Source organism: Felis catus, chromosome B4, assembly GCF_018350175.1.
Source record: "Felis catus isolate Fca126 chromosome B4, F.catus_Fca126_mat1.0, whole genome shotgun sequence".
Classification (NCBI taxonomy): domain Eukaryota; kingdom Metazoa; phylum Chordata; class Mammalia; order Carnivora; family Felidae; genus Felis; species Felis catus.
Window position 1 is genome coordinate 135656937 of NC_058374.1, and position 27742 is coordinate 135684678.

A 27742-nucleotide genomic window follows, 5' to 3' on the forward strand; every position below is an offset into this window, starting at 1 on the left:
TTTGATCGTCACAACCATGCAAGAACAGAGCACCAGGGAGGGTGGAGGAGGCTGGGGTCCTCCAGGCTGGGTGGCGAGGGTGGCATCTTCCGGCCTCACCGCCAGGGGATGAATCAGCCTTTTCCCCTTACCTCTGCCTGCCCACACCCATCCTCTCGGCCTCTTTTCTCCGATGCTGTTATTTCTGGCCAGCTGGATCCTGCCTGGTTTATATCTGCCGCATTAAGAGGCTGGGCGTGGGGCAGGCTCAGTGAGGTGCAGTTCCCCCAACTGCCAGGCTGATGGATGGAGGGTCCTTTGAAGAACGCGGAAGAGGAAAAATCGCCCGTGTGCCCCCTCCGCCTTCCCCTGCCCACTTTCTCGGAGAAGGGATGCCAGGAACATCCGAGAGTTCTCCCGTTCTTGGCCCCGCCTGGCATGATGTGAGGAGAGTCTGGAAGCCAAGGCTGCCTCCTGGGCCCCATTTCCAGAATGGGGTCCTCTTAGGAGGTCTGTGAACATTTGGCCAGGCTGTGCTCCTGCAGAACTGGCTTCAGCTGCTCTGGCCTGGCCTGGCGGATTAGAAGGCGGCAAGGGTGGCCGAGGCCCCAACGATCTTACTGATGCACCCCTCCCCGGGGAGAGGGGACCCAGAGCTGGTCCCTCAGCTCTGCATGGACTTCTGGGAACCTCTTGAGGCACCCCCGTGCCCACCCCCGCCGAAAGTCACTGGGAGCCTGAGCCCAAACCCAACGACAGCCCTGAGAGGCTTTGACAAGCCGCTGCCCTTCAAGATCTTTGGGGACGGGCCGAGAATCCAATAGTAGTCAAAGATGCCTGGGAGCTGTGGGGCCGCAGGAAGGGCAGTCAGAGAAGGCTTCCCGGAGGGGACATCAACCTTATGGGAAGGAACAGGAGGAGTCTGTTGGTGAAGACGGATGGGAAGGGCAATACAGGCACAGAGTGGCCAATAGGGAGGGAGGGGAGTCAAGCATATGCAGTTTGGCTGGAGTGGAGGGCCATGCTGAAGGCTGCAGAGGGAGGCAGGACCAGCGATCAGTAATGCTGGGCCCGAGTTAGGCCCACAGAGGCGCTGAGGGTGAGCAAGTGACGTCGTCTATTCACCTCTGCGTGCTGGTACCCAGTAGGCACTCACACACGACGGCTAAATGGCTGATTAACCGATGCTTGATCCTGGGAGGGCACCTTACCTGCCTAAGTATATACAGTTATAGAATTTCCATTATTGAAGTAAAACCTGTTCGTTCTAAAAAAAAAAATTAAAAGATAGGTGAATGATGTTGTGGTTGGAGAAATTATTTACATAGAATCCATTGTTTTCACCAAAATATCTCCTGTTCTTGAGTACCCCTAGAGCCAGGGAGCTCACTTCCTAATAAGGCTGCCCAAGAGGGTCTGCAGGCAGAATCCAGGGGTCTCTAAACACCTGCCCCTTGGCTGCCAGGGTGCAGCCTGCCGAGCCCGAGTCCCTGGCAGCATCGTGGCCCCTCAGGGGGAGTGCTTCTCCAGGCTGACCAGAATGCCCAGCTCTCAGAGACGGCTTCCTCAACACCAACCAGCTGGGGCCTCACCTGGCAGAGAGCATTTTCCTCTGGCCTAGCCCTGGGGCTGCCAGCAGGGCACCTCTGGTCTCTCCCGGGATCTTGGCCGGGCATCCAAGGTGAGGCAGGAGGGACCCCACGGGCCGGGGGCAGCATGGCCCTACTCTGGTAACGGGCTCTTGGGGGCATCTCATTTGGCCTCATTTAGGTTATGCACCGGGGGTAAAGGGTAGGAACGCAGGCTCCCCACGCCAACCCCACCCCCAGGCTGTCAGCTTATTGGCTGCTGGGTCCCTAGACTCTGCTCTCTGGGCAGGCTGAGTGACCTCAAGCTTGTCACCAACCCCCTCCAGCCCCAGATGCTTCCCCATCTGCAGGATGGGGCTAATGTGGGCTGTGTGAGCGGGTTCGTTTCATCAACCACCAAGCACTTGGTGTCAGGGCGTCACTTTTATTATATTTATTATTATCATGTGTCGATCGTGGGTGGGGGGGGGTGTTTTCCTTAAAATGCTTTTCCTGGGCCAAAAGAACTCCACGCCCCCATGCCCTGGGGTGGCCAGCTGGCACATCTCACCCTTGCAACAACTCTGGAAAGAAGAAAGAATGGGGTGGGCAGGCAGGCCTCCCCCAGAGGGCTCCCCAGGCCAGCTCTGCATGTCTCAGTGCTGCTGAGAAAGAAACCAAAGGCAGAAAAGAGCCAGGCACCTACCTGGGTTCACGAGGCTGGGTTTGCACCCCCGGCTCTCCTACAGACTGCCTCCCCCTGCTCCTCAGGAACTCCCCTCTCCTTCCTATCCCCTTTTCTTGGGTTTTTCCATGCCCCCGTGGTGGGCACCTCAGCCCCCCACCAGCCTGGCTTCCCTGTGATGCCCTGGAAGACGCTTCGGTGTTCACGACGGCTCTGGTGTGCCGTCCAGATGACCCGGATGTTCACCCGGCTCACTCCGGCTCATCCTGGCTGCCGCTCCCCCCTCCCCGCCCCCCGGGACCGGCTGCCTCCACCCTGAGATAGCACACCGGCCTGGGGGTGTCCCACCAGCCTCACACTGAAGGGAGTGTATCCAGGGGCCTACAGCAAGGCCTCCAAGGACACCTCCTGGGCCAACAGTTCCCCGCCCTCCCCCCAGCCTGCCCCAAATCCTGGCCTGCAGCAACTCGGGCCTCCCTCTCCCAGGCCGCACCACCCCCCCGCCTCCCGCCCCGTCTCGCCTCCCCCGGGGAAAGGTGACCGGGTGCCCCTCTCCATCAGGACGCCCGGGTGGGGCGCGGGGTGGGGGTGGGGGGGCCCGGCAGGGCCCTCACAAGTACATCTTCATGGCCTCGTGTGTCGTGGGGCAGTAGCGGGCATGGAGCTGGGCCAGCAGTGCCCTGGACGTGGCCTTGAAGCGGGTGCCCTGGCTCTTCCTGTTCCACACGTGGACGGCATAGGTGGCGTTGAGCAGCCGGCGCAGCTCCTGGGGGCTGATGTCCTCGAAGTACTTCTTCCAGTTCTGCCAGGGGATGGGGTAGAAGGCCTCACAGGGCAGGGCGGTGACCCCGCGGCAGGCGTGGCTGTCACCCAGGCTGCGGACGGAGCACCACTTCTTGAAGACCCGCGTGAGCAGCTGCGGGCCCTGGTGGCCCCAGATCCAGCCGTTGTAGTGGGCCACGAAGTCTCGCATGCACAGCGCCATGAACTCGTGGTGGCGCTCGAAGGCCAGGAAGGCCCCGTTGAGGACGTAGCGGGACTGAGTGCCCAGCGTGTTGGTCAGATTCCGCAGGCTCTTGAGGACGATGAAGTCCGTGTCCAGGTAGATGCCCCCGAACTTCCACATGAGCGCGATCCTGGAGGCGTCGGAGAGCACGGGCAGCAGGTAAGGCTCCCACCGGCGTCGCCTGGCCGCGTACCAGGCCGCCAGTGGCGTGTCCCGGAACAGCTCTTCCAGGTCCAGCGGGAGCACGTGGACGTTGGGGAAGCAGCCCAGAAGCGAGAGCCCCAGGTGCCGGGGCAGGGAGGCGTTCCCGCCGGGCAGCCCCTTCATCAGGACCACCACCCGGGACTCGGGGTGAGCCCTGGCCGCCGACTCCACGGAGCACATGAAAAGGAAGTTGGGGTTGGTCCGGTCTGAGGTCTCCAGGAAGAAGATGTTGCCCGGAGGCGGGGTGCTGGAGATCGGCGTAGGGGGCACCAGCCGGGGGCAGGGGACGTCGGCAGGCAGGTTAGAGAACTCCCTCTGGCCGCCGGGCTCTCCCGCGATGTGCCAGTAGATCATGACGGAGACGAAAAACGTGAACTTGAAGCTGATGATAAACAGGGTGCAGACCCGCTGCCTCGGGGCTCCCCGGAGCAGCCGCAGCAGGCAGTCAGGGGGCCTGGACATGTTCTCCCCAGATGACCCCAGGAGCCTCCAGCGGGAACTGGCTGGTCTGCAAGAGACGAGCAGCACATCAGGGCAGGCTGCCACCTCCCTAAGCCCGAGCAAACGCTTCCCACAGACACCGGCCACGGCCGATGCTGGCTTCCGAAGCCCTGGGGCCCGCTGGTCGCAGAGTCCCATCTCCTTCCTCACCTGGGAAAAGCAGGCCACGGGGCCGAGGTCTGGGCAGAGTCCCTTTCGCTCTCTGTGACACACCTGTGAGCTTCCCAAGGACGCAGCCAGTGCTATCTACGACACGTGGCCATCGCGGGCCCAGGCCGGGGTTCCGGCAGCCACGAGGGTTGTCAGAGGTGATGCTCCTGCACGCGGCACACAGGCCCCTTTGCCGGGTGAGGCCGGTCCCCCTCGGGCCGCTGGCAGCCTGTGATTCGAAGCCTAGCGCTTTACCCCTCAGCCCCATTCAGCTCCACAGACCGGCTGGAACTGCGCCGAGGAGGCAGACGGCCAAGCAGCCTTGGGGACTTTCTGCAGAGAAGCCTGGGGCTCCGGCGGCCTGGGCGCTGGCTGCTAAGGGGCTGGCTGGCAAGCTTGCGGGACGGGTGGGCTCCAGACACAGGGGGATGCGTGCTGGGTCCTAAAGCCCTTGCCTCAGACGCAGTGGGGTCTCCTGGGCACCCGGCTTCCCCAGCCCCTGCCCTGGGCTGTGCAACTTACAGACGCAGGTCTGGAGGGACAGGGGCGGGGAGGTTGTGCCGTAGCCCGTAACCTTGCCCAGGACTATTGCCCTTGGACCCTCACCCTCTCCTGGTGATGTCCACTTGGCCAGCAGCTAAGAACATCCTGGGGGCCCGGCAGGTGGCTGGGGGAACAAAACAGGCTTGGGCTCTGTCCCCAAGGGTAGGACTATAGGAACATCTGGGAGGCACGGGACCTGACGTGTACCTGAACCAGCTAAGACCTGGGGCAACGCACTCAGCTCAGATTTGCCACCTTCAGGACGGGAACACTGGAACCCACTAAAGGGTTGGCCGTCACCACACACGTGCCAGGTGACCTGCTCAGCACTTCACACATAGTCAGCTTCCTAAACCCTCACAACCACCCTTTGCAGAGGCGATCATCGCTCCCATTTTACAGGTGAAGAAACCGAGGCACTGAGAAGTCTGGTAAGCTCACATACAGTCCCACGGTAGGCAAGTGGCAGGGCAGGGCTTGGAAGCCAGGCCATCTGGCTCTAGAGTGCACCCTCTCACCACTGCACCATCCGGCCCGGGAGAGAACCGGCAGAGGGGACCTGGGAGCGCGCCTGGCACTTTGAGGACTCCGTGCACATTCGCCGGGGCTGTTCTCGCTTTTCGCAGGATCCTGGCCACCGTGTACTCAGTGCCTTCTAAATTCTTGGTGCCCCACGCACACCCCCTCTGGCTCTCAGTAACCCCAGGGGTAGTTAGTTGTATCATTTCTCCTTCAGCGGCCAGGAAACTTGGACACAGAGGGGCGGGGGGACTGGGTGCGGCCCGCAGGCTAAGGGGAGCTGGAGTCACCCCTTCCCCAGGACAGACGGATCTCCTGGCCTGAGAGCGAGACTGAGCAACTGGCCGGCCCTCCTGGTGGAGGGCCGGGAACCGCGATGACGTCACTGGCTGGTAACTGACCAGCCTGGGCGGCCCATGGCGGCGAGGTGGGGATCTGGGCAGCCGGGCAGCCCTCCTGGAGACACGCCCTGGCTCAGCAGCCAACCTTCTCTGCCAACAGGAACACGGCCCTTCCACAAGCTCTCCGCGTCCACAAATCCATCTGTAAGACACAGCGAGACACAGAGTGAGGGGGGTGGCGGGCTCACGGAGTCAGCCCCCAGCCGCACAGGGGGGATGTTCCTTGATTTGTTGACTGTCTCGGCCCCACAGGGAATGTACTTGGGAGAAAGGGAGAGCTGGGTGCGGCTCTGCCCTGGAGGAGCTCTCAGCGTGTGGGGGAACCATCTGGAAATGCACTAGTCACAGTTGAAATGGAGCAAAGGGCCCAGCGGGGCCAGGGAAGGTGGCTTCTGGAGAGGTCACACTGATGGAGGGGCCTTAGCCAGATGGGCCTCCATACCAAGGGCGCCTGCACACCTGCCCTCCCCAGAGGCCAGCTCGGTCCTTGGCGCATAGTAGGGACACACAACCTGACTCATCCTCTCGTGGACCCGCTCACTCACTGACTCACTCCCCTGGCCGCCAGAGGGACACTTCAAAAACACAAGCCAGGTCACGTCATTCCTCTGTTCAGACCCTCAGTGATGTGGGAGGCCCCGGTCGCCCAGGTGCCCCCATCGCTGACCTCACACCCCACTTGCCCTACCCCAGCCACGCCTGGCCTCCTCACTCCTTCTCAACCCCACCGCCCACCCCCGTGCTGCCATCTCAGGGCCTGCACACTTGCTGTTCCCTCGGCTTGGAATGCTCTTCCCATGGTGTTTACCTGGCTCGTTCCCTCACCTCCCTCTCGTCCTCAAAAATCATGCCTCCCCAGCCCTTCCATAGTCCCCTGTGGAGCTCGCGGCACCTAATCGAGCATCCTGGACATTTGGTACTCGTTTGTTTGGGTTACTTATTTGGAGCATAACCCCACGAGGACAGGTATTTTTTGCCTTTTGTTCAGCATCTAGAAGAGATGACTCTTGGAAGGTAGTTAACAAACACCAGGGGAGTGAGTGACTCAGCGGGTGGGTGAATGAAGGTGGGAGCGAGTGAGTGAAGGAGATCAGTGAATGATCAGCGAGTGAATGAACGAATGAGTGAATGAATGAGTGAATAAGTCAGTGAGCCAGCAAATCAGCACGTGACCGAATAAAGCAGTTGAGCGCCTGTGTGAGGGACCTGGGGGTCGGCGGCTGGGTCAGGAGTGGCAGGGCCAATATACATCAAGAACCTTGTGTTGCCCCGCCCTGGTTTTCGCCTGCGAGGAGAGGCTATTTTGGTCTTGAGTATTTTTAACCCAGTGTGAACCACACCGAGCAGGGGACAGACAGTTGGATCGAGCAAGGTCCTGGCTGCTCGGGGGTCCTGAGGCGTTGGGGTGATCTGGGCCTTCTGTGGGGTGGGGTGGGGTCTGGGCCTGTTGGGGAGACGGGATTTGCCACCTGAGCCCGCGCCGACCGCAGGGGACAGTACCGGCCCCGAGCAACACCGTATTTGGTGCTCGAGCCCAAGACCCAGGAATAGAAACGACGCACGGAGCCAAGTTGGCCACAGCCAAATACCCGTGTGACCTCAGGCCCGAAGCATGCTCCTGGCCCCCCTGGATGGGCCTCGCAGCTGTGGCTCAAGTCCTGACCCTTGTCAGTGGAGCCTGGCACACTGCTCCTCCTCCTGCCTCCCTGCCTAACGCTTTCAGCCCCGCACCGGGGAGAGATTTCCAGTTAGCTGGTCAACTGTGGCCACTTCCCTGCCCTGAGCTCTTCTGTGGCTCCCCATCCTCAGGGACCCTCCCAGCCCCCCATGATCCATCTCAGGCAGGACGTGAGGGCGAGAAGCACACAGCCGGCAGGCCAAAGGGCCAAAGGCCTGACCGCTCCCTGTGGGTTTGGCCCTTGCATTAGTTTTGGGGGCCCCACGTCAGGAGCGTCAGCATCAGGGACCAGCCCAGGGCCTTGGAATGGCCCCACTACCTGAAGGTTGTCATTCATTCACGGCCCACAGTAGGGGCATCTCCCTCTGCCCTTCCCTCGGCTCCCAGGTCCAGCCCAGCTCAGCCCAGTGCTGGCTGACCACGACCCAGACAGAACAGGGTCGCGGCAATGGTCAGACACAGTCCACACTTCCTGAACGACTTACTACCAGGATAGGTGCTCACTGTCCCTGGGGTTCCAGAGCTAGGCCCTTGGAGAGTCTGATATCCCAAGGGGGACACAGAGGCCCAGAGACGGTAAGGGATTTGGCCAGGGTCTCGCAGCAGCAGAGGGTGGAACTGGCACCCTTAGGGAGCTCTTCCTACCCCTCTGCAAGAAACGTCCCCTCCCCGGGCTTTCCTCGAGCTGTTGCAGGAGGCTGACAGCCCAGCAGAAGTCTCAAACCACAAAACCAAGGAGATGTGCGACATTCTGATCAGCATCCTGTATCGGCTTCCTGTGGCTGCGGAAACTGATGACCACAGCTCTGAGGCTGAACGCAGACGCGTATCTTCTCACGGCTCTGCAGAGTGGAGGTCTAAATCCAAGGTGTCAGCGGGACCACACCCCTTCTCGGGCTCCGGGGCAGAACCGTTCCTTGCTTCTCCCAGTTTCTGGTGGCTCCAGGCATTCCTGGGCTTGTGGCCGCTTCCTCCAATCTCTGCCTCTGTCTTCACGCGGTCGTCCCCTCTGTCTCTTGCAAGGACACTTGTCATTGTACTTATGGCCCACCTCACTAACACGGGGTCATTTCCTTAACTCAAGATCCTTAACTTAGTAACGCCTGCAAAGACCCTTTTCCCAAAGGAGGTCACATTCACGTGTCGCAGGGTTAGGACGTGACAATCTTCTCTGAGGCCACTATCCGTCCCATGACACCTCCTTTCTGTGTCTCTCTGCCCTGGAGACTCAGAGCCCCTCTCAGGTCACACACTGCCTGGAACATCCCAGAAACGGCAGCTCCGTGGAGAATGTGCCTGGGGGGGCCTCTCTGCGTGGCAGGACAGCACTGGGGAGTCCCAGTGGACATGGGGTGGCAGGCTTTGCCTGCCCAGCATCTGTCCCCCCTCTGCTGATAAGAGTATCCCGATTGCCTTTGAGGGACCACCTCTGCCCCACAGACCCCACTCTCTAGCTCCTGGGGGCGGCACAGATTCAGATCTGCCTAATGACTGTGTCACGCTCTCCAGCCACAGTGAGTAGCTGGGGGCAGGGCATGCAACCCAGTGCGGGCCAAGCAGAGTCAGGAGCTTTCCAGTGGGGTCTCTAAGATGAGACCCGAGCCGGAGGGGAGAGCCTGGCTGAGGCTGAAGCCGGCCCAGAGGCAACAGAGCCAAGAGACGGAGAGAGAGAGGCACTATGACATCATCTTTACATCTGGATCCCGCTGTGTTTGAAACTGGTACATCCTGCACTTTCCACAGACACAGAGACGGGGTGGGGGGGACGTGGGAAGAGTCTGCCAAGTTGAAAGCAGGGACACTTCTGGAGACAGGACAGGATCAGGAACTCAGACCCTCTTTGATGGGAAAAATCAATACCTAGAGCTTGGAAACCCTGCTTGAAGGGTCCGCTGTCCTGTCCCTGCACACCCCCTCCCATCTTTCAGGGCATAAACAAATTCTTCTCTTTTTAAAAACTTTTTAAATGTTTATTTATTTTTGAGAGAGACAGAGAGACAGAGCATGCGCGTGCATGGGGGAGGGGCAGAGAGAGAGGGAGACACAGAATCCGAAGCAGGCTCCAGGCTCCGAGCTGTCAGCACAGAGCCCAACATGGGGCTCGAACTCACAGACTGCCAGATCATGACCTGAGCCGAAGTCAGAAGCTTAACCAACTGAGCCACCCGGGTGCCCCAGTAAATGAATATTTCTACTGAAGAAGTAAGAGTTGCAGTTATTAGAAAGTGATCCTCATAAAAATGGCCGTTTTCAGAATGGAGGTTATAAAATGTTCCTCCTCCAGAGCCTATAAGATGTTCTAAAGCCAGGGAGGTAGGGAGGTAGAGACTTCTTTTTCCAATAGGAATAAGGCAGATTCTGGGTTCTGAATCTCCCCCCCCCCCCGCTGATGTCATACAGAGCAACACAGGAAAGAGAAAATAAGCCACAAGCTACAGCTTTAGCAAAACCGGGGCATGAAAAACCCATAAACTCCAACTCGCAAAGCTGGACCCGAGTCCAGCAGATACAGCGGTGAGGTGGGGAGGAACAGGGGGTGAGGGGGGCCCGGAAGTGGAAGATCGTAGAGATTGCCACTTCTAAAAGGAAGACGAGTAAGTCAGAAGACAGATGTAGCCTGGATGAACCAGGAGAGTTCAAGGATGCAGGCAGGTGTCCCCTTGAACCCGGTTGGGTTCTGTGAGGCAAAAGAGCACTGGGTCCTGAGAAGGGTTGTATTCTAAAGGAACAATCCATTTCCATAAAAACAGAGGAGGGAGTCTTTCAACAGAGAAACTTAGAGAACTTGCCTGGCCTGTCTCCCAATTTCTACCAAAACCTCCTGTTAAATGCTGATCCAGGAAAATTCAACCGATTTGAATATAAAAAACAATGGTTAAAGGAATAAACACAGTGTCCATATAAGGAAGCTACAAGAATGAAAAGGGGAAGGAACACTAATGTTCTCCTATGTAGAGAAACTATTCACTATAGTTTAAGCATTCACTATAGTTGGGGGCGCCTCGGTGGCTCAGTCGGTTAAGCGGCCGACTTCAGCTCAGGTCACGGTCTCACAGTTTGTGAGTTCGAGCCCTGCGTCAGGCTCTGGGCTGACAGCTCGGAGCCTGGAGTCTGCTTCAGATTCTGTGTCTCCCTCTCTCTCTGCCCCTCCCCCACTAGCACTCTGTCTCTCTCTTTCTCAAAAATAAATAAACTTTAAAAAGAAATTTGGGGCGCCTGGATGGCGCAGTCGGTTAAGCGTCCGACTTCAGCCAGGTCACGATCTCACGGTCCGTGAGTTCGAGCCCCGCGTCGGGCTCTGGGCTGATGGCTCAGAGCCTGGAGCCTGTTTCCGATTCTGTGTCTCCCTCTCTCTGCCCCTCCCCCGTTCATGCTCTGTCTCTCTCTGTCCCAAAAATAAATAAACGTTGAAAAAAAAAATTTTTTAAAAAGAAATTCACTATAGTTAAGAAAATTCACTACAGTTAAGAAAATTCACTGTGAAAATATCACCACATGGGGCACCTGGGTGGCTCAGTCAGTTGATGACGATCTGGCTCAGCTCATGAACTCACGGTTGGTGAGATCGAGCCCCATGTCGGCCTCTGCACTGACCGTGGAGCCTGCTTGGGATTCCCTCTCTCTCTCTCTCTCTCTCTCTCTCTCTCTCTGCCCCTTCCATGCTCGTGCTTTCTCTCTCTCTCTCTCTCTCTCTCTCTCAAACATAAATAAATAAACTTAAAAAAAATCACAAAACACGTGGCATCCGGGTGGTGCTGACAGAGCAGAGCCTGCTTGGGATTTCTCTCTCCCCGCCTCTCTCTCTCTCTCTCTCTGCCCCTCCCCAGCTTGCTCTCTCTCGAAAAATAAATACACATTAAAAAAAAAATCACCACAAAACAAATAAAAATTCAAATACAAAATTACAGCATGAATTTAAAACAATGAGAACAACAACAACTTTAAAAAGTAATTCTAGCCATGAAGGCAGACCAAAAAGCAGAAGGTACAAGAGCTGGAGAAGAAACAATTAGGCAAAGTGACAGCAAGAGAAGAGGATGATGTGTGAGGACTGACAGACCTCAGGAAAGAATTAGAAGGCGATAACAAAAACACTTCGGAAATGAAAACCAAACGGCCGGAGACACACGGGAGCACGGGCTCCATACAAAGTATCGCAAGAGATACAAACAGGAAAGGGAGAAGAAGTCAAGAAAATCCAACAGAAATCATCAAGGAGATGTTAGAACTGAAGACATGAGGTGGAACAGGCAGCAGAGGGGAGCCAACAAACGTGCGGCCAGGGCTCCTGAGGAAGAAAATGACGCCAATGACTAGAAGAAATATTTGCGATTATAATTCAGGAGAACTTACCTGAAATAGGGGGAGACTTGATCCCATGAATGGAAAGGCACACCGTGCATTAGACAGCGGTGACCCGGAACCGTGAATCCCGAGACGTGTAATAGTAAAATCTCTGGACTTTAATTTTTTTTAAAAATGTTTTATTTTATTTTCGAGAGACAGAGACAGAACACGAACAGGGGAGGGGCAGAGAGAGAGAGCGAGACACAGAATCGGAAGCAGGCTCCAGACATTGAGCGTGTCTCCACAGAGCCCGATGCGGGGCTCGAACCCACGAACCGTGAGATCGTGACCTGAGCTGAAGTCAGACGTTCAACCAACTGAGCCACCCAGGTGCCCCCAAATCTCTGGACTTTAAAGGTACTTTAAAGGACTTTAAAGGCCCCTCTGAGGCTTTAGAACTGACAGAAGATATGCCTTAATCACTCAGTACAGTATCAGCTGAAATGGGGCAGCCACAAGAGAAAGGGAAACCCGTTAAGTTTATTGTTGTTCATAGAAGAGAAACAACAGAGACTCTCTAAAGGAAAAAGAAACTAAGAGTATTTTATATAAGGGTGTCAATATAAATGTAGCCACTAGAACAAAAATACAATCTTTCCCGAATATCAGAGGGATTTTTTTTAATTTTTTTTCAACGTTTTTTATTTATTTTTGGGACAGAGAGAAACAGAGCATGAACGGGGGAGGGGCAGAGAGAGAGGGAGACACAGAATCGGAAACAGGCTCCAGGCTCTGAGCCATCAGCCCAGAGCCCGACGCGGGGCTCGAACTCACGGACCGCGAGATCGTGACCTGGCTGAAGTCGGACACTTAACCGACTGCGCCACCCAGACGCCCCCAGAGGGATTTTTTTTAAACACAGTGAAAGAATAAAGAATATAGCCCTCCCATGTGTGCAAAGACATATACATACATACACAACATGATGGAAAGAATACCAGACACCTGTCGCATCAATATATATAAACAGGCTTGCCTCGCTTACCTTTACTAAGAAAAAGATTTTTTTATTTAGATCCCAAACAAAACCCAACTCTATCCTGTATTTAAGAGATATACATCAAAATGATTTAGAATGGTTAAAAGCAAAAGGAAGAGCAAAAATATAAAACCAAGTATAAACAAAAAGAAAGCTGGGGCTGTAATCTTAATATCAGACTGAGAATTCAAGCAACCATCAGTAAGTGAGCCAAAGAAGGGCCAATAATAATGCTAAAAGGTATAATTCACAACATACCAGCAGCAATTTTCAGGAATTAGAAATTACAGAATGCTACGATAAATAGATTGAAACACACTAATAAGAGATTTTAATTCACCACTCTTTTTTTAAAATGTTTTAAATGTTTATTTAATTTTGAGAGAGAGACAGAGACAGAGACAGAGCAGGAGCGGGGGAGAGGCAGAGAGAGAAGGAGATACAGAATCCAAAGCAGGTTGTAGGCTCCGAGCTGTCAGCACAGAGCCCGACACGGGGCTCGAACCCACGAAGTGTGAGATCATGACCTGAGCCGAAGTCGAACGCTTAACCAACAGAGCTACCCAGGCACCCCTTAAGTCACCACTCTAAACCCAAGAAATAAATATAAATAAGAATTCAGAAGATGTAAATAAATGATCAATGAGGTTCTACACTGTATCAAACTCTATCTTCATAATAGGCAACACACTTTGTTCTCAAGAGTTGATGAAGCATTCACTAAAATTGAGAACAAAACTGACAAACCTTTAGCTGGATTCACTGAGAAAAAAAGAGAGAGGACTCAAATAAACAAAACCGGAAATGAAAGTGAAGAAATAGCAACCAACACCACAGAAACACAAAGGATTATACGAAAATACTATGGAAAATGACATACCAACAAATTGGACAACCTGGAAAAAATGGATACATTCCTAGAAACATATAACCTTCCAAAACTGAATCAGGAAGAAATGGAAAATCTGAAAAGACTGATTACCAGCAATGAAACTGAATCAGTAATAAAAATAAATAAATAAATAAAAAACAAAAACCCAACAAACAAAAGTCCAGGACTGGATGGCTTCACAGGCGAAGTCTACCAAAGGTTTAAGAAAGATGGGGCGCCTGGGTGGCGCAGTCGGTTAAGCGTCCGACTTCAGCCAGGTCACGATCTCGCGGTCCGGGAGTTCGAGCCCCGCGTCGGGCTCTGGGCTGATGGCTCGGAGCCTGGAGCCTGTTTCCGATTCTGTGTCTCCCTCTCTCTCTGCCCCTCCCCCGTTCATGCTCTGTCTCTCTCTGTCCCAAAAATAAATAAATAAACGTTGAAAAAAAAAATTTAAGAAAGAGTTCATACCTATTCTTTAAATAGTTAAACTATTCCAAAAAATAGAAGAGGGAGGAAAGTTTCCAAATTCATTTTATGAGGCCAGCCTTACCCTGACATCAAAATCAGATAAAGATACTACAAAAAAAAAAGAGAAAACTATAGGCCAATATTTCTGATGAACATAGATGCAAAAATTGTCAACAAAATATTACCAAGCTGAATCCAACAATATATTTAAAAAATCCTTGGGAGGGGCAGGGGAAAAAAGCATTCGGCATGATCAACTGGGATTTATTCCTGGGAGGCCAGGGTGGCTCAATATCCAAAAATCAATCAACACGACACATCCTATTAACAAGGGAAAGGATGAAAACCATACAATCATCTCAACAGATGCAGAAAAAGCACTTGAGAAAGTACAACATCCATTCATGATAAAAACCCTCAACAGGGGCGCCTGGGTGGCTCAGTTGGTTAAGCGTCCGCCTTCGGCTCAGGTCACGATCTCACGGTCTGTGAGTTCGAGCCCCGCATCGGGCTCTGGGCTGATGGCTCAGAGCCTGGAGCCTGCTTCCGATTCTGTGTCTCCCTCTCTCCCTGCCCCTCCCCGTTCACGCTCTGTCTCTGTCTCAAAAATAAATAAACGTTAAAAAAAAAACCCTCAACAAAACAGGTTTAGAGGGAGCATATCTCAACATAAAAAAGGCCATATATGAAAAACCCACAGCTAACATCACAGTCAACGGTAAAAAACAGCTTTTCTTCTAAGGTCAGTAACAAGACAAGAACGTTCACTCTCACCACTTTTATTCAACACAGTACTGGAAGTCCTAGCCAAAGCAATCAGACAAGAAAAAGATATAAAAGGCATCCAAATTGGTAAGGAAGAAGAAAAACTCTCACTATTTGCACATGACACGATACTATAAAGAGAAAACCTAAAGTTTCAAAAACAAAAACAAAACAAAACAAAAAACTATTAGAACTAATCAACGAATTCAGTGAAGTCATAAGACATACAGAAATTAATACACAGAAATCTCTGTTGCATTTCCACACACAAATAATGAAGTAGCAGAAACTGAAAGTAAGAAACCAATCCCATTTACAATTGTACCAAAAGGAATAAAATACCTAGCAATAAACTTACCCAAGGACGTGAAAGATCGATACTCTGAGAACTATAAAACACTGATGACAAAAATCAAAGATGACACAAAGAAATGGAAAGGAATTCTATGCTCATGGATCAAAAGAACCAATATTGTTGAAATGTCCACACTACCCAAAGCAAGTTACAGATTTAATGCAATCCTTATCAGAATACCAACAGCATTTTTCACAGAACTAGAACAAATAATGCCAAAATTTGTATGGAACCACAAAAGACCCCGAGTAGCCAAAGCAATCTTGAGAAAGAAGACCAAAGGTGGTGGTTTCCCAGTCCCAGATGTCAAGATGCACTACAAAGCTGTCGTCATCAAAACAGTATGGCACTGGCACAAAAATAGACTCCTAGATCAATGCAACAGAATAGCGAGCCCAGAAATAACCCCCCACTCGTATGTCCACTGAATCTTCGACAAAGGAAGCAAGAATACGTGACGGGGAAAAGACAGTCTCTTCAAGAAATGGTGTTGGGAAAACGGGACAGCCACATGCAAAAGCATGAAACTGGGCCGCTTTCTTCACGCACACAAATAAACTCAAAATGTATCAAAGACCTAGATGTGAGACACAAAACCATAAAATTCCTAGAAGAGAGCACAGGCAGTAATTTCTTTGATCTCAGCTCTTGAAACCCTTTTCTAGATACCTCTCCACAAGCAAGGGAAACAAAACCAAAGACACATGTGTGAGTCTGGAATTTACAAATTGAGTCTGAAGTTCATATACCAAAATAAACAAGCCAAGACCCATAGGAAAACTCTGAGAAGGAGGAAAAAATGAGGAAGGGCTGGAGTGCTTTAGATATTAAAACACACTATAAAGTTTCTTTTTTTTTCATGTTTATTTATTTTGAGAGAGAGAGTGAGTACAAGTGTGCATGTGCGAACTGGGGAGGGACAGAGAGAGAGGGGGAGAGAGAATCCTAAGCAGGCTCTGCTGTCAGCACACAGCCCCATGAGGGGCTTGATTTCATGAACTGTGAGATCATGACTTGAGCCAAATCAAGAGTCAGACGTGACTGTGCCCACGTGCTCCTATAAATTTTCAATAAATGCAGTCTTTGAAAAAAAATGAAGTTTATGTATTTATTTTGAGAGAGAGAGAGAGAGAGAGAGAAGGAGAGGGCAGAGAGAAAGAGAGAGAGAGAGAAAAAATCCCAAGTAGACTCCACACTGTCAGCACAGGGCCCTATGCGGGGCTCGAATTCACGAACCATGAGATGATGGCCTGAGCTGAAACCAAGAGTCAGATGCTCAACAGACTAAGCCACCCAGGCACCCCTAAAACAATGCAGTCTTAAACACACACACACACACACACACACACACCAGAAAACAAAAACAGTGCAGTCTTAGCAAACGAACAAACAGGACAATGAAACAAAACCTGTCACAGCAATAATGAAGTGCTCGCACATCCAGTAAAGGCAGTATCTCCAATCAGTAAAGTTAAATGGGTCTTCTAAGGTGTTGGGCAGGTTGGAGTAGAAGCCGGGTTCACCTCTCAGAACATGCCCCAGGATAAACTCCTAATGGAAAATAATAAACCCCATAAACATGCAGAACAAAACATGGGTGAATTCCTTTGTAACTTCAGAGTTGGGAAAGTTTTCTTAATTATGTAGGAAATCTATCCAGAAGCCATAAAAGAACAGATGATTAAACTCGACTCCTTGAAAATGCCAACTGATCTGTGTCCTCCTCCAAAACACCATCAGGGAAGTCACAGTAGAAGGAACTACTTGGGAGAACTTTTGTGCCCCTCGGATCCCAAAGGTCCACTTTTCCTAACCTCTAAAGAGCTCCCAGAAGTCAAGGAGAAAACGACCAACAACACAGAGAAGAAAAAGAGGCCAAGGGCAGCTTTCGCACAGGCAAAACACGACCCTTAATCTGTCAGCGAGAGGGAGGATCTTTTTGTAAGTAAAAGAAATGCAAATTGAAACACTCAGATAGCATCTCTCACCTGTCAGATTGGCAAAAATCCAAAACTTCGACCACACGTTCTTCTGGCCAGGCTGGGAGCAAACAGGCATCTCGCACACGGCCGGGAGGCATTCCAGATGATACCAGTCCAGTGGTGGAGGGCAACTGAATGACATCCACCGAAAACCCCTTCGCCACGCCATCCCAGTCTGTGAATTTATCCGTAGATAAGTGCCATTTGTACAGGTCACAGGTTGGTTCTCGATTGCAAACGATGAAAAACAACCCAAGGTCTTTCTCGAAGGCACTGATTACACATTGATGCCATGAAAAACAATGTCAGCTCCCAGAGGGCAGGGACCAAGTCTGCTGTGACTCATTGTTGCGTCTTTCGTGGCCAGCACGGACGCTAGCACAAAGCGGGGGCTCGATATATAGGTAGATAGGTGTAGATAGATAAATATATATATTCTGAACGAGTGAGTAAATGATCCCTAAACGGCCCACAAAGCCAAGATCAGATACGGTCACTGACCAGAAAAATGCCCTTTGCAAACTGTAAGCCATGTGTGGATACAGATTACAGTTGGTAGAAAGTGTAATTGACACGTCCTGCCTCACCATCTGTGGGTACAAATTAAGGTCACACGCCTTTGACTTTTCATATTAAAGTACCTGAGTGTTCACGGGTCCCGAGAGAGGAAAGGCCACCTTCCCAAAGCCTGGGAGACACGATTTCCACCTAGGGAGATCTGCCCCCAAGTCTTAGACCTCTCCTCTCTTCCCGAGGCCATCCCTCCCTGCCAGGGTCACTGCCCCTCTGCACCGGAGGCTGGACTGAAGATCGGGCTGCCTGGGGTTGGCTTCTCAGGAGCATAGGGTGAAGTCACCGTCCCCAAGCTTTCTGCTCAGTTCAGGCAGCACAAGCCACCACGAATCTGGATTCCTACACCTTTGCTCTCTTAGCATGTCCACACATGCACTTGCCAGGACCCCCTGCAGTGCCCCGGTGGCAGGGCGTGGTGAGCTTTCTGCGTCGGTCGCTTGCTCTGCCCAGAGATCACAGAGGAACAGGTAGCAGAAAACTCTTCATCGGATAAAATCATGCCCGGCTTTAAGCAAAACTGGTGCCTTTAGCACTTAGGTCTAGGCTACATTCTCGGTTAATTTTTGTGTGTGCTATGAGGGAAGACTGCGGCTCATTGTTTTGCGTAGGGATAGTTAGTTTTTCCAGCGCTGGTCCGGAAATGTCTGCTCCCACACTGAATTACCTTGGCACTCTGGTCAAAAATCAACCTGCTGTTTAAGCGGGAGTCTGATTCTGGACTCCAAATTCTGCTAATTGAACGACAGGTCTACCCTTGTGCTAAGACCACACGGACTTCATAACTGCAGCTTTATGATAAGTCTCGAAATCAGGTATCCCTCCCACCCTTTGTCCTTTTTTTAAGAATTGTTTTGGCCACGATAGGTCCTTCATACTTCTGTGTCAATTTTAGAATCCGCTGATCAATCTCTACCAAAAACTGCTGGGATTTTGATGGGGATTGCACTGAATCCGTATGCCAATTTGGGGGAGAATTGTTATCTTAACAATATTAAATCTTCCGCTCTGTGAAAAAAAAAAAAATCACGCCTGCAAATGCAATGCCCATGGAAAAGGCATTTAGAAACTCTGGCCTGGGGGGCTCAGTTAGTTAAGCATCTGGCTCTTGATCTCGGCTCAGGTCCTGATGTCACGGTTTGTGGGATCGAGCCCCACGTGGGGCTCTGTGCTGTTGGCAGAGAGTCTGTTTGGGATTCTCTCTCCCTCTCTCTTTGCTCCTCTCTCGCTCACACATACTCTCTCTCTCCTAAAGTAAATAAATAAAAAAAAAAAAAAAAAGAAAAAGAAAAGAAAGAAAGAAACACTGGCCTGAGTTAAGAGTCCAGAGTTCACCCTACTTGGAAGAAAGTTTCCATGTTGCTTGACTTTTTCCTCTTTTACTGTATTCAAGATTAAAACTAATTGGCAGCAAAAGACAGTGCCCACCCTGCCCCACGCGGTTTGCACACACGCACAGCACTGCCCACACTCGGTATTCTTTCGATTAGCAATAATCGCGCCTCCGATAAACCTCATTGGCTACGATACTGCCAATGAGCAAAGCTCTCACTCGGTATTCTTAACAGCCTTTGCTAACTGCATATTACCTGAGCAAGGGGCCTGGTTTCTATCTTCTACACACTTGCTCTGTGATCTTGGGGTACGGCCTCCCCCACCATTTCTGAGCCTCAATTTCTCCACCTGTAAAATAAAGAGCTTGGAAAAGACCATCTCTAAGGACCCTTCTAGAAAGACCTTCCAAATCTGGTTTCTCCAGCACCAGTTCTGTTCATGGCCAGCATCGGCCTCTCTAGACAGAGTATTTCAGGGCCACCTGCCCCTTGGTGTCAGGCCAAGAGCGCAGGCAGATAATAAGGCCAAGGGGCTGATAATTCACAGATAAGAGAGTTCCTGCTCAAGCTGATACCAAAAAGTCTTCTTGGAAAGAAACCCAGCCAGCCCTCGGCATCACACAGAGCACCCTGGTCCTTCATTCAACAAATGCTTGAACACCTACTATGTGCCACCCCCCACTCCAAGGTCTGGAAACACAGACAGCAGTGAACAAAGCAGATACTCTTCGGCTTCATGGAGCTGAAATCCTAGCGGAGAAAATTAACGGATAAAGAAATACAGTAAGCGATAACGTGCTGGGTTGAGAAATACAGCAGGAACACTGGACTGGAGGACCAGGGGCAGGGGTGCTCCTTTACATAGACTAGCAAGGGATGGCCTCTCTGAAAAGCCGACAGAGACCTGAAGGAAGTGAGGGGGCCAAGCCTTAGGGCTACCTTGGGTGGGGGGGCGGGTAGTGTGTCCAGGGAGGGAAATCAGTGAGTGCAAAGACCCTGGGGCATGTATGCCCGAGGTATTGGTGGAATAGCAGAGTAAGCAAGGTGGGAGGAAGGACAGGAAGTCAGAGAGATAATGAGGAGGCAGGGTCATGGGGGGCCTTGAGGGCCACTGGAAGGATTTGTCTCTCTGATCGGGAGCCCTGCCTTTGGGAGATTTTGAGGAGGAAGGGGCTACAATGTACCTTATGCTTAAAGAGATCTTTAGGATCTGGATGCTTTTTGAGACTAAACCAAGGGAGACGTGTGGCAACAAGAAAGCAGTTACGAGGCTCTTGGGGATAATCCAGAGGAGAGGGAGGCACAGGGCTGGGACACAGGGGGACAGCCGCTCTTGCAACACCTTTCTGACACATCTCTCCTGCCCATCTTCAGCCCTGTGACCACAGCCCAGCGCAGGACTCTGTCCTCGGCCTTGAACCCCAGCAGGTCTCCACACCCCACCCCACCCCGCAACACCCGTGCCTTGTGGGCACTTCCCCAGCACCCCCCGCCCCTCTCCAGGCCCACAACCTCCAGACCAGCCAAGCTGAGCTGACCTCTGCCACATTGCTCAAGCCAACAGGCTCTGGGAATTCCGGATTTCTGCAATACGCTCCCTCCTTTCCCTAAAACGTCCCTCCGCGCTCCCCTGTTCAGCAACCTCTTAACCGAAATATGTGGGAAGAGCTGCCATTTGCCAAGAATGTGCCACGGGTGAGGCGTCCTGCCAAGCACCGTTCACCCTTTACTGTGTCCTCGTATCTACCACCACGACCCCATCTTACACATGAGAAAACAGAGAGACCGACAGGAAAGGTGACCCACCCAATGCCGCGGGGCTAGTAAGCATGGGAGGGAGGATTTGCACCCAGGTTATTACATCTGCCCCAAATTCTCAGACAGCCCTTCCTCCCTGAGTCTCCCCCGACCTAGACGAGCAGGGCAGGCCACCTCCAGGAAGCTGCCTGGATTTTGGCACAGCTCCCACCGTGGGCCGTGGGCTGGGGCCCCCGCGCCGCACACAGTAGGCCCTCGTGGCTCCCTTCCAAATGAGCAGCACTCACCCCAAGGCCTGGCCTCGCCCACAGCCGGGATCCCGGGCAGACCCTCAGGGCCCCGGGGGAGTCCCGCTGGGAATGGCCAGGGTGATTTGGCCTTGGGGCCTTCGGGGCACTGAGCCAGACGCCGCTCTCCCGAGGCTGTAGGTGACCCGGACGGACTTAGGGAGGGCCTGGCGACAGCAGGTGGACCAGAAACTTGTGATGATCGAGGGATAAAGGAAAACCATCCTGATGCTCCAGGAGCCCTTGAAAATGACGGTAAAAACTTGAAAGGAAAGTCAAGTCCATGGCTCAAACCCTCCAGGCTCTGGGAACTCCGAGTTTCTGCAAAATGTGCCTCCTGCTTCCCAGAATGCCACCCCCCCATCCCCTCCCCTGCCCCAGCAGCCTCCAGCCACAGTAGGTAAGATGAGCTGCCGTTTGCTAAGAGTCCCAAATGCCATTCCTGGCGGCGAGGGTGACGGGCGACGTTAGCTGTGTCTTCGTGCCTGCAGCTACTGTCCCCACGTGTCCACAGAGAGGGGGACGTGTCCAGTCACCACCCTGCAGCGACACCTCCCGCTTTACTCTCTCTTGCGGACGGTAGTGTGACGTCACTAAAGGCCTGAGGCGAAAGCACGTGCCACGGTCAGCCTCCCCGTGACCTTGGCACCTCGAGTGCCCGCGTCGGCGTTCCGGTGGAGCCTTTTCGGTCCCTTTCCGCGCACCTGCCACACACAGGGCTGCCGTGGACAGACAGAGCCACATACGCACAGAAGGGGACCCTATTCCCCGCGCTGTTCTATACCTTGTTTTATTTTTCACCCAGAGACACGCCGGGCCCCTGCATTCTCAAACCAGATAGTGGTGGTGCATACGGGGCGATATCCACGTCCTGAAACTCATCCAGCCGCGCGAGCGGTTCTGGAACAAACCCGCTCGAGAGCACACGTGCCCTCTGCCCTCCTATCACGCCCACAAACGCAGACCCGTACCCTCAGTTCCCAGGGTCGCGCGTCACCTCGCGGGGTTAGTAGCATCCTTCGTCCCGCCTGCTTCCCGTCTGGGCTGCCGGAAGTGCGGTTTGCATCCTTCTGCTTTTACGGGCGACACCGCGGTGACTGTCTTCGCACTCCCGTCTGTGAGCACATCCTTAATTGCTTCGGGAGGACTGGTTCCTCGAAATGAGCCGCTTGGGCCGAAGGAAATGGAATTTGCACTTACAGATGCGGCACAGGAACTGGCCTCCGGAAAGGCTTTCCAGAGCTCACGCTGTCATCCCCTCAGCATGGGGAGGGGTGAGCGCGCTTGAGTTGACGTTTGGGACTGGCTCCCCCGCGACAGGCGCGGAGCTACGTGGTCAGCGTCCACTTCCTGAGGACTTCCTGTGCACAGCCACGGGGCCGAGTGGCTTTCGCACGGTAACTCACTTAAGCCTCCCGCCAGCCCTCTTCGTATCCAGCGGGCACTCTTCGTATCCACCAGTTTTAAGAGTTGAGGGAACCGCTGGGGTTCGAACCCCCTCCCCTAGGTGAAAGGGGTCTGCCCGTGGCCAAGTTCAGCTGGGAGCCTCAAACGTCCCCCACCCCCCGCAATAAAGAAAAGGCGCGTAACTCTTGAGTCTTAGTTGCTTCACCTGTAAAATGGGCAGAATGGCACAGGGTGGCCGAGGGGGTTAAATAAGGTCAGGTAACAGCGTCTGACACCGGGTAAGGGCTCAATCGTGGAAGGCCGCCCCCCAAATCAGGAGGTTGCCTCGGAGACCCAATGGAAGGTGCAAATGAGGACTGCAGAGGACCCCGGAGAGGTGGGGGCGGGGGGGCGGCCGTGGGGACCTTTCTGGGCTCTGTGTCTACACCCGGGACAACAGATTCTGCCCTTCCAAACCCAGTCTGTGGGGTGAACGTGAAGATCACTTCTCCGGCTTCGCCCTCACGTGCCTGCCTCTTCACCCAGCGCCCCCCCATCTGTCCATTCAGACCTGGCGCTGGTGGGACTTCCAGGAAGTGCTCTGTGTCCTGCTGGAGTCAGCTCCTGGTGGGTGCGGGTGTGGGCACAGGGGAGAGTGTGCAGGCACTAAGCAGAAGGGGAGGGGTTCTTCTAGTCCCGTGGCCAGCTCAGCTTCCACGGGGATCCGTCCAGAGGGAAAGCAAACAGGCAGACAGGAGAGGAAAGGACACTCGCTCGGACTAAGACGGGCACGGCTTCCTGACACCTACCAGAAACGGAGGCACCAAGAGGAGAGCGGTTCTCAAGGGCGCGCAGTTAATGTTGGAGGGCCAACGTTGAACCCATCCCCGCCGCTCATCAGCTGACTGAACCAGAACAAGGCACCTTCCCTCCCCCCAGTCTGTAAGCGGCGGGGGGGGGGGGGGGGTGATAACACCTGCTACCTCCCAGGGAAGCAGGGAGGACCCCAGGGGATGAGGCTGGCAAACAGCATTGGGAGCTGGGACCTCAGGACCAGAATCTCTTCTCTCCACTGAGCTCTTCCGCCTCTCTCTACATGAAGATCAAAGCCGGTCCCTAAGGTGTCGGTCCAGCCCTTCCCTTTCGCCTCTTGTCCTCACCAGCTCAGAAGGTCCCTCAACCAGTGCCAGACACCCCTACCTCCTGCATCTCTGGGACCTCAACCTGCGGACCCGCCTCTCCTCCGGGACTCAGCCGCTCCGTCCTCTGGCTCCTTCCCGTCAGCTCATAAATGCAGCCACCTCCATCATCGAAAAGCACCACAGCAGATAAAGTAAAATAAAAATAAAAAACGTGCTCCTCAAAAACACACACCAGTGGCAGCAAAAGCAAAAGGCAAATGATAACCTGGGAGGAGGTCTTTGCCACCAAGAGACCAGACGAGGGGCAAAGACCTCACGGATGAGCTCCAGCAAATGAACAAGAAACACACATATGGTGATAACCATTTCGCAATTCACGCATGCCAGATCGTGCTGTATACCTTCAACAGACACAGTGCTGCCTGTCATTTATATCTCAGTAAAACCGGGGTGGAGGGGGCGCCTGGGTGGCTCGGTCGGTTGGGCATCCGACTTGGGCTCAGGTCATGATCTCACAGTCCGTGAGTTCCAGCCTCGCATTGGGCTCTGTGCTGACAGCTCAGAGCCTGGAGCCTGCTTCCGATTCTGTGTCTCCCCCTCTCTCTCTCTGCTCCTCCCCCACTCCCACTCTGTCTCTCTCTGTCTCTCAGAAATAAATAAACGTTAAAAAAAATCTACAAAAAAAAAAAACTGGGGGAAAAAAACACACAAAGATCCCGGACATTCATACTCGTTGACTCAGAGTAATTTCACCTCTAGGAAATAACAAGAAATGCATACTCACAGCCTGAGGAGGTACAGAATGGTATAGGCCCTCTACAGAGCCAGCTGGCTCTAGGTAGAGCCCTTCTAGAACTTCCTATACATCAGATGCAGTGACTACCAGGTAATTCTCTTTCCAGGAAAGATCTGGCAATGTGTAAATGCAAAAATTCCATGTAACGTCATCCCAAAGAGCCAAATATTGAAAAGCACCTAAATTTCAAATAAAGTCTATTAACTAACATGATGTAACATATCCAAGTGCTGAAAAATATTTTAAAAAGTGTTTGCGAGAGGTGAGGCATTTGAAGTTTTCATATAGACAAGGTATATTCAACTACGTTAAAAAACTATTTTTGAAAGTGTGGCGAAATGGTGAATGTGAACGATTAGGTATCTCCAGGTGATGCAAATATGGAATCTTCCCCTATTTCTCACAGTTAATTCACTCAAGCAACATTTAGTGAGCACCTACTACGTGCTGGGCTGGGCACTGGGTTTCGGGCGAGGTTCTGTCCCTCCAGAAGTTTCCAATTTGGAAGAGGAGGGGAACAATGAAAATGGGGGGGGGGAGGTGTTTAGCAGGAGCTGTGAGCTCACCTAGGAGGTAACGGTTGGGAAGAAATGCATTCAGGAGAGCACAGCAGGTGCAGACCTTGGTTGAGGCCAGGAGACTCATACCCCACCCACCCGCCCGCCCTTGCCCTTCGGGGAGGGAGAGGCGGGAGAGGGAGAGGAGGGAGAGCCGGGAGGGGCAGCAGCCAGCGGGGAGGGAGAGATAGGGGAGGAAAGAGCTGTTTCCACATTTCGAGCTTCCCTTTCTCATCTGCCCTTTCTTCCAGTCTGGTCGCAAACGTCCCCGGCGGCCACTTGGTCTTACTCTGCCCTCGTTCCAATTTGGACCTTTCACCTAGACCTTTCTAGGCAGCTGAAAGGGCTTCGGTTGGTACAAGGAAAGGAGGTGCATTTTTAAGAATCTCTGTTTTGGAGTTTGGACTCCAATATAGAGCTGTCCTGGCAGACAAGCAGGGACGTGCATTCGAGACACTAGGAACAAGTTTGGGAGGGAGGTGAACCCCGAGAAGATTCCACCTTTCAGCTCCTCCCTTTCTTTCCTTTTGTATTTGGACCTGACTGGGGGACACCCCTAGGGGATCCCTGTGGGAACAGGGTGTGCAGGCCTAGGTATGCAGGGTGTAGTCCTGGCCAACGTGGGCCCTGCTTTTGGGGACCCCCAAGTGGCCAGCTGGAGCAGACAATCCCCGAGGATCTGGGGGAGACGGAAACGGTGTCCTCCAGAGAGAGGGGTGGGTGCGGGGGAAGATGGCTTTTAACCCTCTCGGTGCCAGGGGCTCGGCTGAGTCTGTCAAGGAGGTGGGAACTTCTGTTCCGCGGTCAGGTGAGGAAACTGAGGCAAGGGGGCTCCGCGAGCAGCGGAGGGGACTGGACCTCCCCGCCAGAGCCTCTTCCGAGCACGGAGCAGATCCCACTCAGTGTTTTCCGTCTGGAGAAGAGGGAGGGGGCGAAGCAAGCCGGAAAGACGGTTCGTCGCCGGGTCCGGATCCCCGGGGAAGAAGCGCTCGGGCCCTTCTCTCCACCTGCAGGGCCCTCCCCCCACCTGGGCGCTTCCGAAGCCTCAGCATCCTCCCCCCACCCCGCGCCGACGCCTCCCGCCCCGGGCGGTCTCCCCACCAGCCGGCCGCTCCCGCCCCTCTCCCAGCCGCACCCCCTCCGGGGCCAGGGGCGAGCCCCGCCCGGCAGCGAGGCCTCCCGAGGGGATGCCGCGCCCCGCGCCCCAGGTCGCCGCGCAGCGGGGCTCGGCCCCGGGCCTCCCGCCCCCTCGGCCCCTCTCGGCGGGCGCAGGACCCGGGCCCGGGCGGCGCTGCTCCGAGGGCTCCCGGGCGCGGCGCGCCCTCCCCTCGCCGGCCAGGCTCCCGGTCCCGCCGCCGCGCTCAACTTCGGGGCGCAGTTGGCCGGGGACCGCCGCGCCCAGTCGGCGCGCACCCTGGCGTCCCTCCGGAACAGGTGGCCCGGGCGGCGGCCGGGCCCTCCCCGCCCCCCCGGAGCCCACCCTCCCCCCCCCACCCCGCGGCGCCCCCGCCCGCCGCCCCCTGCGCGCGGCCCCCGGTACCTCCGGCTCCCGCGGCGGCGGCGGACGAGCTGGCCCCGCGGGGCGGCGGCGGGAGGCAGTGCCCGGAGTCCGGCGGCCGGAGCGCCGCCCCTCCGGCCCGGGCGTGGTCAGCGCCGCCCCGCCCGCCCGCCCGCCGCCCGCCGCCCGCCGCCCCTGCTGGGTCCCGGCTCCCCGGGCCGCGCGTCCCCGCTGCTCCCGGCGCCGCGGCTGGACCGCCGGCCGACGGGCATGGGGAGCTCCGGGGCCTCCCGGCCGCCCGCCCTAGGGCTTTATAATCCGATTGCCCCATTTAACAGATGAGGAAGCCGAGGCGCACACGGTTGTCCCTTGAAGGTCATGCAGCCGAGACGGGGCAGCGCCAGGACTGGAACCCGGGCCTGGAACATCTGCATTAACCTCCCCAGACCCCGTCCCCAGCTGTGACCCGAGCTAAACGCCGTGCAGGCATTTCAGTGATGTGCTTGAACCTCCACAACTTCCGAGGGTCCTCGCGGCTGCTGCGCCCTGGCCCCCACCCCCCACCCCCGGGCCCTCCTGCGGGTCCACCCCCCACTCGCCCTGTTATCCCCCCTCCTCTGGGCCCAGCCTCCCCGTTCAGCCCGTGACCCCCGGGCCACCACCTTGAGACACGGGAGACTCTCCACCCCGGCCCCGGGACGGTCTGGCACTTAGTAGGTGCCTTTGAATGAATGAATCAGAAGGACATTCCTCGAGGCTCCCGCCACCCATCGCGGTCTCCGCCGACCTGGCACTTAGACGCCGCCTTTCCTCCCAGGACCCGATGACCCCCTACGCCCCCTCCCCTTGTCCGCAGGCTCCCACCCTTCGCCCCGCACTGACTCAGCAACTCTGCCCTCTCTCTCGGTCCACCTGCCGGTACTTCTATCATAAAACCAAAACAAGACGAGGAAAACCCTTCCAGGCCCCCCGGAAACCGCCCCCACTGCTGCCTCACATTTGTGCTTCCCTTTCCAGAAAAAGTTCTCTCCTCCAGTCTCCAGTCTCTCCTCCTCCTTTGTCCCTTATGCCCCGCCCCCCACCAGCCCACTAAAGCCGTCCTTTTGGGTCCCCAGCGACCTAGTGCGTGCGTGTCACTGGAGCCACACGGAGGCTGGTCCTTGTCTCTCGGTCCCTCCAGCAATTCCCGTCAGTGCTGCAGACTTCCTGTTCTCTGAAGCACCTTCCTCTTTTGGCCTCCCAGACCCACACTTGACTGGGTCCTCCTTTGCAGACTCCCTTTTCTCCCCAGCCTCTAGAAGTTCCCACGGGCCGCGCTCAGCCCTTGATCTGCTCCTTTCCCCACTCTCTACCTCGATGCTGTCGTCCAGGCTGGTGGCTTCCGGAGACATCTATCTGCTGATGATGCCCAGA

At 54.4% G+C, this 27742-nt stretch overlaps 1 protein-coding gene and 1 pseudogene across 8 annotated transcripts; both read right to left on the reverse strand.

Moving 5' to 3' along the window:
* Positions 1-1972: 1972 nt before the first annotated feature.
* On the reverse strand, positions 1973-26467 carry A4GALT (alpha 1,4-galactosyltransferase). Of its 8 annotated transcripts, none has more exons than XM_023257558.2 (4): positions 26372-26389; positions 19161-19254; positions 5642-5698; positions 1973-3950 (listed from the first exon to the last, which is right to left on the reverse strand). In XM_023257558.2, exon 4 carries the CDS (start codon positions 3902-3904, stop codon positions 2843-2845), a length of 1062 nt encoding a protein of 353 aa, XP_023113326.1. In that variant the 5' UTR covers positions 3905-3950; positions 5642-5698; positions 19161-19254; positions 26372-26389; the 3' UTR covers positions 1973-2842. The 8 variants fall into 8 exon arrangements, with proteins under 8 accessions (XP_023113326.1, XP_023113323.1, XP_023113324.1 ...); XM_023257555.2 differs by having other exon boundaries at positions 5557-5698; positions 26372-26387; XM_023257556.2 differs by lacking the exons at positions 19161-19254; positions 26372-26389 and adding exons at positions 22908-23141; positions 23537-23998 and having other exon boundaries at positions 5557-5698.
* LOC111561492 lies at positions 18947-19118 on the reverse strand (annotated as a pseudogene).
* Positions 26468-27742: the final 1275 nt, after the last annotated feature.